The following is a 12651-nucleotide window of genomic DNA, read 5'->3' as shown; positions in this document are numbered from 1 at the left end:
TTCCGAATTTTTCAAGCCAAGAGCCACTCTTCCGTCAGACTAACTGGAATCGAATTCGCTGAATTTAGTTCGCTCCACCACTGCTTCTGGTTTTCGAAGTCGTCTTCAAAATCCGATAACCAATCTTGCTTGCGTTGGACAGCAGCCGTCCATTCCCGTCGGAAATTAATCAACAAGAAAAACTACCGAGGAACAATGCTCTGATACCATTTGTCATGATCCTAGGGTTTAGCCTAGGATTGGAATGACAATCGGAAGGAGCTGATGAATAGAATAAAGAGCAGAATATTTGAGAGGAAGAAATGGACAGAAATGAGGAGAGAATGTAGCGAGAATTGAGGGAGAGAAGTAGAGAGAAATGAGAGGGAAATTTGGGAGAATTGTAGAGAGAGAATCAGTTTTCATTTATCATTTTAATCATCCCTATCCCATCCATTTACATAGCCTTATATAGGCATATTTGCTCCTAACTAACTGCATAACAGCACCCATGTGCTTATAACCAATTGTTAAAATATCTAAAATATCTTCTAACAACTATTATCAACCTATTACTATATTGCCCTTCAATAGATTCTTGGGTCATGACACCTCTCAACAACTGAGCCAGCCTTCTTCAACCTCTTTCATCTCGTTCCCTTCCATCTCAACCTTCCACTAACCCAATTCAGTCAGACACTGGTTGTGATAAGCACACAACCAAATTGCAACGACTGGCCTTGAGTTGAATAGAAACTCTTGTCTACTCAAGAAGGAAGGAGGCTGATCCTAGACCCACACAAGTTCAAGATTCCTGCCTGGATGAAGGTAATACTAGTATCCCTTCTTCAATCTCTGTGGAAGAACGTAAGCCTCATGATCTTGACCTACCCATTGAATTAAGAAAAGGTACCCGAGAATGCACCAAACATCCTATCTACCCTATATCCGAGTTTATATCCAACCATAGACTGTCCTCACAATATCAAGCCTTTCTTACCTCACTAGACGCTAGAAATCCCAAGATTCGTTCTGGATGCATTAAGAGATAAGAATTGGACACTTGCTATGGAGGACGAAATGAAAGCACTTTAAAAGAATAGAACTTGGGAGGTTATACCTAGACCAAAGAATAAGAAACCAGTGGAATGTAAATGAGTGTTTGCAGTGAAATTCAAATTTGATGGGACACTTAAAAGATACAAAGCAAGACTGGTAGCAAAAGGATACACACAAACTTATATCATCGACTATCAAGAGACATCCTCTCTAGTAGCCAAGATGAATACGATTAGAATACTCATTTCTCTTGCTGCTTGTTTTAATTGGCCATTGCTGCAGTTGGATGTTAATAATGCCTTCCTCTATGGTGACTTCGAAGAGGAAGTTTATATGGAGCCTCCTTCTGGGTTCGAAGGATTATTTGGGGATAATAAGGTGTGTCGTTTCAAAAAGGCCTTGTATGGGTTAAAGTAGTCTCCAAGGGCGTGGTTCAAAAGGTTCACAAAGGTAATGAGGCAACTGAGATATAAATAAAGTCCGGGAGATCATACCCTGTTCATAAAGCACAATGGAGAAGGTAAGATCATGACCCTGTTGGTTTATGTTGATGATATTATTATTTGTTGCAATCACTTGTATTAGATTAGCTCTTGGATTATCTCAGGAGGATTTTTTTTGTTGTATATTAGTTTGTTGCATTTAAGTATCACTTGTGTTATTCTAGAAGGCTTGCTTCTAGAAGGGTTAGTTAGTGGTTTAGTTCAGTTAGTTGGTTGTAACTATCAGTTTATTCTATTTTCAAGTTACCGCCTCTATGGATTATAAATAGAGGTCAGGAGAGAGGCATTCTAGCTATTATGTTGTTTCTTCTTGTAACGAGAAATAGAAAGGAGTATGCGCAAGGTTATACTTGAGAGTAAAAAGGGATATCTTTGTAATCTTGGGTAGGGAAACTCTATACAGTTCTAGGTATAAGGCTGTGGGAGAGTGTTAGTGCATGTAATCCTCTTGTTCTTCATTAAAGATAGTGGAAAATGGCGCCTCAAGGCAGTCTGGATGTAGGTCTTTATTAGAAGACTGAACCGGGATAAAATCTGGTGTCTTGTGTGTGTGATTGCTTACTGTTTCGGTTCTTAATCTTTTGTATTGTGTGTTTCTGGATTATGCTCTTGTATTTTGAGTGATTCTTGGTTTGGTAGTCCAAGATCCTAAGTGCAAGTGTCATAGAGAGAGTTGTGCGTTATTTCAACAACTTGGTATCAGAGCTTTAATCTCTGTGGCATTCCAAGATTCTTCAAGAAATCTAAGGAGTCAAAATAGAAGGCTCAAATCGTTATGGTGCCAATCGCATCAAGATACGACATCAATAAATTTGATGGGTCTACCTATGGAGGATCAAGATGGAAGCGTTCCTTTGCAGTCAAGGCCTGGAAGGGGCACTGGAACCAGAGGCAATCGGGATATCAACTGAGAACGAGACTCCAGTTCTAACTGCTGCGCAGAAGGAGACTCAGGCAGAGATCAAGAAGACTTATAGCCTTCTGATTTTGAGCCTCAGAGACAAAATTCTAAGGGAGGTGTCAAAGTTAAAGTCAATGGTTGAAATTTGGAAAAGACTGGAAGATTTATATCTCAAGAAGACTCTCTCCAGTCAATTATTCCTCAAGACCAGGTTTTTTAATCTTAAAATGCATGATAATCAAAAGCTTCAGGAGCATTTAGATGACTTTAACAAACTATGTTTAGATTTAGAAAACATAAATGTAAAGTATGATGACGAAGACAAGGCCCTAGTTCTTCTATATTCATTACCTAAGTCCTATGAAAACTTTGTGGATATTCTCCAACACGGTAGAGATAAACTTTCTTTAGAAGATGTAATAGGGGCATTAAATTCTAAAGAATTAAGGATTAAGATGGATAGTAAATCCAACCCTGGTGAGGCTTTAACAACAAGATCAAGAAGCACTAAAAGAGATTAGAAAAATAGGGGTAAATCAAGGTCTAAATCTAGGAATGGAAAAGGGCCAATAAAATGCTATTACTGTTAGCAAGAAGGCCATATTAAGAGGCTGTGTCCAAAGAGAAACAAGGATCTAGCCCAGAAGGAGAGTTCAGGAGGAGGGGTAAACTTTTGTGATAGTGGTTATGATAGTTCTGAAGCCTTAGTTGTAAGTGAAAGTGCAGAAAGCCAAGAGTGGGTTCTAGACTCGGGCTGCTCCTTTCACACGACTCCAAAACGTCACTGGTTGCAAAACTTTAAGAATTTTAATGGAGGTATGGTCTTACTAGGTAATGACCATGAATGTGAGGTAAAAGGAATAGGAGACATTAGGCTAAAATTGCATGATGGCTCCCATAAAACCCTCACTGTCGTTAGGTATATTCCAAAATTAAAGAGAAATTTAATTTCTCTTGGGGAGTTGAATAGAAATGGCTTAAAGTTTAAAGGTGAAGGAGGAGTTGTTAAAATAACTAAAGGGTCTTTAGTGTGTATGAAGGCTGTATTAAGAAATGGGATTTACCTTTTGTAGGCTACCACAGTATGTGGTGAAGCTGCTTCAATAAGTCCTAACTCTAAATCTAAGGAATCTCTATGGCATTTACGAATGTCTCATATTAGTGAGCAGGGCCTTAGAGAGCTCTCAAAGCAAAGTATATTAGATTTAGGTCAATCCATAAGTTCAGGCAAATGCGAGTCTTGTATATATGGTAAGTCAACAAAGGTAAAATTCAGTAAAACAACAATACACTTGTCAAAAGAACTCCTAGACTATATTCACCCAGACTTACGTGGTCCAGCTCAAACTGAATCCCATGGTGGCTCTAGATATTTCTTATTAATAATAGATGACTTCTCAAGAATGCTATGGGTGTATGTCCTAAAGTCAAAAGATAACACATTTGAAACTTTTAGGGCATGGAAGGCTATGGTGGAAAATCAGAAAGGCAGGAAAATCAAGGCTATTAGAATGGATAATGGGTTAGAATTTTGTAATACGGATTTCAACCAAATGTGTAAGGATGGGGGGATTATTAGACACCTAACTACACCCGGAAATCCTAGGCAAAATGTTGTTGCAGAAAGGATGAATAGAACCCTCTTAGAGAGGGTTAGATGCATGTTGTCCTATGCTAATTTGTCTAAAACCTTTTGGGGGGAAGCTGTCACAACAACAGCCCATGTAATAAACCGATCTCCATCCACAATTATAGACTTTCTAACCCCATATGAAAGGTGGATAGGGCATAAACCAAACCTAGATCACCTTAGTGTGTTCGGATGTCTTGCCTATGCCCATGTAAAGCAAGGAAAATTAGAGCTTAGAGCCAAGAAATGCTTGTTTATAGGGTACCCATCTGGTGTCAAAGGATATAAATTATGGAATTTAGAACCAGAAGGGCCGAGAATTATAATTACAAGGGATGTGACCTTTGATGAGGATTCTACCATGAAAGTAGGAAAAGATAAATCTTAATTAGATAAAAATCAAAGAAAAGAGTCAGTCTAGGTGGAGATCTTAGAAATCTCCCCTAATCTACCCCAAAATATTCCTGAAATTGAGTCGGACTCTCCTAAACCTGAACCTGATCCAGAACCAGCAGATGACCAACCAAACCCAGATAGGTATAGTGTGGCTAGGGACCGACGACCAAGAGTCCACAGGCCACCCCAAAGATATGTCTACTCAAATTTAGTAGCCTATGCCCTAAGTGTGCTTCTGAAGTAACAGGTGAAGAACCACTTACATATGAACAAGCAGTATCTGCTAAGGACTCTGATAAGTGGGTAGAAGCCATGCAGTCCGAGATAGCCTCCCTTAAGAAAAATCAGACTTGGAATTTGGTGGAGAGACCAAAAGGGCTGCGGGTAGTTGGCTGCAAATAGCTGTTTAAAATCAAGGAAGGGGCTGAAGAAAATGCTAAGCCTAGGTACAAAGCTAGGCTAGTTGCTAGAGGCTTTACCGAAGTCCCAGGAATAGATTTTAATGAAGTACTTTCTCCTATTGTGAGGCATACTTCTATAAGAGTGTTGCTGGCCATCACAGCTAAATTGAACCTTCATTTGGAGCAGATGGATGTCACAATTGCCTTCCTTCATGGTGACCTTGAAGAGAGTATTTATATGGACCAACCAAAGGGGTTTGAAGCTAAGGGAGAGGTGGAGAAAGTGTGCCTCCTTAGAAAGTCACTGTATGGACTTAAATAGTCCCTAAGACAGTTGTACCGAAAATTTGATTTGGTTGTGATAAACCAAGGATACCTAAGGAGTTCCTATGATTGTTGTATATATTTTAAACATGTCACACCTAGTATTTCTATCTATCTATTGTTATATGTGGATGACATGCTTATTGCAAATCAATCCACAAGTGAAATCCAGCTTCTTAAGCAAAGGATGAAAGCTGAGCTTGAGATGAAGGAATTAGGTGAGGCAAAGAAAATCCTAGGAATGGAGATTTCTAGGGATAAGCAACATAGGAAAATCTATCTATCTCAAAAATCATACTTAGCAAAGTTGTTGTCAAGATTTGGAATGACAAATGCAAAGGCTGTTAGTGTACTTTTTGCATCCCATTTTAAATTATCCTCAGATCAGTCTCCAAAGGATGAAGAAGGAAGAAAGGAGATGGCCAATATACCATACTCAAGTGCAGTAGGCAGCTTAATGTATGGTATGGTCTGCACAAGACCAGACTTGGCACATGGAATGAGTGTCATAAGTCGGTTCATGGCTAATCTAGGTAAGTCTCACTGGTTAGCTATTAAATGGATGTGCAAATATCTAAAAGGATCCATTGATTATGCTTTGTCTTATAGTGGTGAAAGTCTAGAAGATTAGCTTATAATCCTAGGATATGTGGATGGGATTATGCTGTCAATATTGATAAACGGAGGTCCACAATTGGGTATGTTTTTAGGTTATGGAACTCCACTATTAGTTGGAAATTGAGTCTCCAACATGTGGTAGCATTATCAATTATCGAAGCAGAGTACATAGCCCTTTCAAATGCTTTTAAAGAGGCTTTGTGGCTAAAAGGATTAGTAAGTGAGATTCTAGGAGTAGAGGTTAAGACCACTTTGATGTGTGATAGTCAAAGTGCAATCCATTTGTCTAAAAACCAAGCTCATCATGAAAGAACAAAGCATATAAACATAATATATCATTTTATCAGATAAGTTATTAAAAAGAAAATTGTTTTTCTAACCAAGGTTTCATACTAGGAAAATGCAGCAGATATTTTTACAAAGGCTGTACTAGTTTCAAAGCTAAAGCATTGCTTGAAGATATTGCATATGATTCCAAGTCAAATCTGAAGTAGAATCGGGGCAGTATGTGAAGGTGCAGGTAGCAGAAAAGAATATCCTGAGGAAGCAAATCAAATCAAGTGGGTGGAGAATTTGTTGTAATCACTTGTATTAGATTAGCTCTTGGATTATCTCGGGAGGGTTTTTTCTGTTTTATATTAGTTTGTTGCATTTAAGTATCACTTGTGTTATTCTAGAAGGGTTAGTTAATGGTTTAGTCCGGTTAGTTGGTTGTAACTACCGGCTTATTCTGTTTTCAAGTTACCGCCTCTATGGGTTATAAATAGAGGTTGGGAGAGAGGCATTCTAGCTATTCTGTTGTTCTGTCTTGTAACGAGAAATAGAGAGGAGTATGCGCAAGGTTATACTTGAGAGTAAAGAGGGGATATCTTTGTAATCTTGGGTAGGAAAACTCTATATAGTTCTAGGTATAAGGCTGTGGGAGAGTGTTAGTGCATGTAATCCTCTTGTTCTTCATTCAAGATAGTGGAAAATGGCGCCTCAAGGCAGTCTGGATGTAGGTTTTCATTAGAAGACTGAACCAGGATAAAATCTGGTGTTTTGTGTGTGTGGTTGCTTACTATTTCGGTTCTTAATCTTTTGTATTGTGTGTTTCCGGATTCTGTTCTTGTATTTTGAGTGATTCTTGGTTTGGTAGTCTAAGATGCTAAGTGCAAGTGTCATAGAGAGAGCTGCGCATTATTTCAACATTGTTATAAGGAATGATGATTTTGAAAGACTTGGTCTAAGAAAATATCTGACACGAGAATTTGAAATTAAAGATCTTAGTAAGCTGAGATACATTCTTTGAATTGAAGTAACCTACTCCAAAAATTGTATATTTCTACCCCAAAGGAAGTATATTTTGGACCTATTGAAGGAAATAGGGAAACTTAACAACAAGCATCAAGCTCTCCCATTGATCCGAATCACAGAATAGGGTCAAAAGATGAAGGCAACACAGTTAATAAAGACAGTTACCAAAGGTTAGTTGGCAAGATAATATATTTGTCTCATATCAGGCCTGATATTGCTTACACTGTTGGAATCGTCAACCAATTTATGCATGACCCAAAGGAAGAACATCTACTAGTTGTAAACCACATCCTACATTACTTGCAACTCCAGGAAAAGGAATCATGTTTCGGAACACTGGTAGTATGATTCTATAAACCTATTTTGATGCTGATTATGTAGGGTCACCTATGGATAGGCGATCCATATCAAGCTACGATACATTTCGAGGAGGAAACTTGGTCACATGAAAGAGTAAAAAGTAAAGTGCGGTTGCTAGGTCAAGTGCCGAGGCAGAGTTTAGAGCTATGGCTCATGAAGTATGTTAACTTTTGTAGCTAAAGATTATTTTAAATGACCTCAAGATCAAATAAGAAGGAACGATGAAATTGTACTGCGATAATAAGTCTCCTATCAGTATTGCTCACAATCCAATTCGGCATGATCGTACCAAACATATAGAGGTCGATAGATATTTCATCAAAGAAAAATTGGACAGTGACTTAATTACTATTTCTTATATGCCAACAAAAAACCAATTAGTAGACATCCTCACCAAAGGTCTTCCATGGGCAAGATTTCATGAGATTACATGCAAATTGGGAATGATCAACATGTACTCGTCAGTTTGAGTGGGAGTGTTGGAGAAACCGATTTGATTTGATTAGCAGACATCCCAATCAATCTCCTTCGATTGTGGGATTGGCTGTTAGAATATTTCCATGTTTATTAGTTGACTTTTGTACAAATTTTATTAGGTTTCCTTTCCTCGTAGTTTCCTTGTAATATTTCCTACTTTGTAAGTCTTTATGTGTATATATAGGGTGATCGGCCCTACTGTGAATATATGAAATACAATTACAGCTTTTCTTACACTTACTAAGTTTTCTTTGGTCTTACTTCCTCATTTGCTATTAATTTTCTTCATTTCATCCACTTGCCTCATATTCTATTGGTTGCCTCACAGTCAAAACCAGCTTAATCATGAGTTCCTCATTTTATCTTTAATAGGTGTGGCTTGGACCTTATTATGATATAGAATTCGTAATGTTTGATCCATGAGTTTTACATAGTCTGTTGTCTACTTAATGCAACTCTCCTATTTTATTTAGGTTTTGACCTGTCATAAATAGGAGGAACACCTTCAACACTTGCAGGCTATTTGGTATGGGTTATAAGATGGTATTACCATCTAAGTGGTGTTACTTTGTTTGGTAAAAAAGCAACATGGCATTATCTAATCCTAGGATAAACTAATTCCATAAATGTGGGATAAAATGAACCCAACCCCACCCCTAAAATTCAATAACCCAAACCCTCGGGGATTAAAAATTGCATTAAATGGACGATTTTAGCCCTCAACCATAGAAACCTACTCATGTTCTCTCTCCACATTTTTGCATCTTCTCTCTATCTCTCTCTTTTCTTCCAATCGCCACCACCACCTATTGCCACCATCTCCACCACCAACACCATCTTTGCCACTGCCTACTGCTATCATCGTCTCTGTTCTCATTCTGTGTTACTGAAGCCACCAAAAACCGCCTCCAAACCACTGCCTCCCTCCATCATCACCCCGTCTGTTGTTCTCAGATCCAAACATCGTTTGTCACCCTCAAAATCTCACCCCTCTGTGTCAAAGCAACATTGCTTTGTCCTCTCTCTTTCTCTCTCAATGGTTAGTTCCCCCGCTGGGGATTAGCTCCCGCCATGGCAGCTGGAGCTTCTACTTTTTTTTTTAAAATTTAATATTGTTGTAACATTTATATATTTAATGAAAATTTAATGATAAATGTGAATATCAGGATATATATATATATATATATATGAATATCAGAATATATGAAAAATATATATTTTCAGCAAATGGGTAATTTGATATTTAATGTCAAATAATACTTCAGTAACAATTTTATACACCAAATGTCGGAATAGTTATAACCTCAAGTGATACCTTCTTTACCAAAATGTGACAGTATTAATTTATTCTATCACTATTTTATCTCATCTTTAACTTTTTCCCATCACTGATTAATCCAAATGCCAAACAACCATAGAAGTATTAAGGGAATTAATCTACAAGCAGAGCTAGGAGTTCCTAACAAGTGAACGATAACGTATTAGGTCTTTATCCCACTATGTGGGGTCATCTACATGAGTTTCAAACAAGAACTGATAAAAAATCAGAAAATATTGAAACCCATTTTCAACACATTTAAATGGGTCTTATGTAAAAACATGGTTTGATCTGCCTTTAGATTTGTTCCAATGCCCAAACTGTTTGAATGACTATTGAAGAGGTATCAACTGTCTTGTTTACCTTCACAGCTTCTCTGATTTTGAGCCCCCAAAAGTCTTGGAATCTCAAAATCTTACTGAAATAAAGCTGCAAGCCTTTAGCCTTCTTTTAACGTGCAAGATATGGGTAACTGTTGAAGCTACCTTATTTTTACTCAATTAGACATGAAGAGTAAAAAGATATGGGTAACTGTTGAAGCTATTTCAGATTTAATCACTGCATTTTGCTTCCAATTTATTCTCCATTTGATTCCACTTGAATCACTTAGGCTTGGATGCTCATACCTAAACTTGTAAATCAAGCTTAAGCCAACTATGAGATATAAATCAAAAGGTACATTTTTTGTGTTTGTCTAAGGAATTACCAACAATGAAGTTCATGTAAATACTCTTCATTGGCCATATCAATATGATGAAAATGTTCTGGTTAAGCTTGTTTCTCGCTGTTCAAGAATTTGAATGGACATAGTTTATTTCTTAATGGAGAACCAGTAACCTCAATTAACTCTTTGCCAATCACATCTCTAATGGGTCTAGGTAAACTAGCCGCATCCAATGTATATGGTTCTGTACCTTTTACTATAGAATGGACAGCCTTAATAGTCACAATCACATGATAAGAAATCATCTATTGCCTTGGTTTTTTCTTTTCCGTAATCTTCATGAGCAAGTTGCATATCCACTTATATGTAATGGTCTTATACTGGGATTAAGAATATCTTTTAGATTTGTGCTTTATCCTATCTCCCAACATTAGCTCCTTTCACTAGGAAAAATCTGTATTCAACTGCTAAACAAATGAAGAATGATTTTGTATGCAGGAGATCTGAATATTCTCTTTGAATCTTGGCATCATTAAATGCATGGTTTGTGACTTGATGTTTGGTGAACTACAGCTTGCTTCATTTTTTATGCAACTTATCATGTGTGTTTATTGAAGTGTAGGATAGTAGGATTTCATAGTCAGCAATTGAAATGAGATACTTATTTCAGGGGTTAAATATTTATATGATATACTATACATGTATGGGAACTTTCAACCTTAGATGAAAGATTCAGGATTGATCATGTGAGTCACATTATCATATTTGTTTGAATGCTTCACTTGGCAACCTGCTGCTAGACGTCTATAATCTGAACGGATCATATGAACTGGTGTTTTATGGCTATTGGTCAGCAGGGCTTCAATTTGCAAGCCAGGTTTGACCAAAAAAAAGAAGTCAATTATGTGACTTCAGATGGCAGTTTGTAATTTTTTCATGAAAGTGATTATTGTTGAAGTTTTCTGATGCGTCGTGCTTTCTCTTTATTGTGTTTGTTACAGGCTCTTTCAAAAGCTTTAACCGAGGATGAGTTGGTTTATCTTAGAGCTCAGTTCATGCTTTTGGAGCCCAACAAGGATGGGCGGATATCCCTTGATAACTTCAAAATGGTTATTTCTCCTCTCTCTCTCTCTCTCTCTCTCTCTGTATTTGAATTTTTCATATTTGAGTTTTCATTTCAGGAAGTCCTATATCTAAACTAGCATACGAAATTGCAAAAGATTCTATTAAATGCTTTCTGTGAGCTATTTCCGTTTTGTTACCTGAATTGACATTGTGGTTAATGAAGAATTTTTCTGAATTTTTCAGGCCCTCATGAGAAATGCCACTGATGCAATGAGGGAATCTAGGGTTCCTGACATTCTAAATATGGTAAGGCACATGAGATTACTACTATTTTATTTTTTTACCAGAAATTACGGAGTTTATGTATATCGTAGACTTGGCAAACTTTTGCGTGCTCATGTGATGTTAATTACCCTTCTTTTGTTCAGGAGAACATTCTTGTTTCTTAATTTGCTCTGCTTATCCTTGTTTCAGATGGCACCACTGTCCTACAGGAAGATGGACTTGGAAGAGTTTTGTGCAGCTGCAATTAGCATATATCAGTTGGAGGCCGTTGATGGGTGGGAGCAGATTGCATCAACAGCTTTCGATCATTTTGAGGTGGAGGGTAATCGAGTTGTCTCCGTGGAGGAGTTGGCTAGGGTAAATTCCATCTTCAAATCTGAAAGTTGCTTCTGAATTTACTGCGCGCGCGTGTGTGTGCATGTACTCTTTTTTTGTTTTTCCTTTTCCTCTCGTTCAGTGAGTCAGTGTCAGTCAGTCTTTTAAGTCTTAAAAAAGTCATTGGCTCCACTGATGCAGGAACTAAATGTGGGCCCAACAGCCTATTCCATCCTCAAAGATTGGATCCGAACCTCGGATGGAAAACTTAACTTGCTTGGCTATACCAAATTTTTGCATGGCGTGACCCTTCGGAGCACGAATGCAAGACACCATTAGGTTTTCTAGTCTTCGACAAATGACAACATTGAAAATTGTGGGATTCAAAGGGATTTGGAGGATTTCTTTCTTTCTTTCTTTCTTTTTTTATTTTAGAGTTTGGGGTAGAAAGATATTGTACAAATGAAATGAATATAGTGGTTGATGAGTCAGTCGGTGGGGGAATTTGACGAGGATAGTTTTAGTGTGGAAGAATTAGGCCTCGCTCATCCCTTCTTCTGCCGTAAGGTTTGGATTTCTTTTCTTTTCTTTTCTTTTCTCTTTTGGGCTATATTTTTACAAAGCAATTCATCGAAATGTTTTAGGTTTTTTGTTTTGTGTTGGCCCGGCCCAAGCCCAGGCCCATGCTCAGGCCCAAAAGCTAATGATGACAGGATGATTGTTCAATACCCCTTGCATTTTCTGCTGTTTTGTTTGGCTCTGCCTTCAGTAGTAGTGTGGAGTGTTAATAGTGGCACCGGCAAATGCAAGTGTGGTGTTCCGACGACTGTCACAGTGCCAGCAGCCGTAATAGCTTTTTTAACTTTCCCTTAGATCCCTACAAATTATCTTCTGTGTTGTTTTAATTAAGCTCTAAATCCTAATTTTACACCATATTCAGCTCTCATTGTTGCTTCCTAATCTCAATTTTGTTTTCATTTTTCTAATATTTAATGTAATTCATCATCTTTAGATTTATGTTTTGTTCTTGAAAATGGTAAATGGTATAGGCCAAATCATT

General features: G+C 37.6%; 1 protein-coding gene across 1 annotated transcript in view; it reads left to right on the top strand.

Moving 5' to 3' along the window:
* The window catches only part of LOC127801650 (CDPK-related kinase 3-like), a 42751-nt gene extending 30434 nt beyond the window's left edge, over positions 1-12317 (top strand). The window contains exons 8-11 of the mRNA XM_052336953.1: positions 10928-11035; positions 11235-11297; positions 11466-11633; positions 11793-12317. Of these exons, the coding sequence (XP_052192913.1) occupies positions 10928-11035; positions 11235-11297; positions 11466-11633; positions 11793-11930 (477 nt within the window). The 3' untranslated portion in view covers positions 11931-12317. The remainder of the gene's footprint in view (positions 1-10927; positions 11036-11234; positions 11298-11465; positions 11634-11792) is intronic.
* Positions 12318-12651: the final 334 nt, after the last annotated feature.

Source organism: Diospyros lotus, chromosome 5 (genome assembly GCF_014633365.1).
Source record: "Diospyros lotus cultivar Yz01 chromosome 5, ASM1463336v1, whole genome shotgun sequence".
Taxonomy (NCBI): domain Eukaryota; kingdom Viridiplantae; phylum Streptophyta; class Magnoliopsida; order Ericales; family Ebenaceae; genus Diospyros; species Diospyros lotus.
This window is presented reverse-complemented; position numbering and strand designations above follow the sequence as displayed.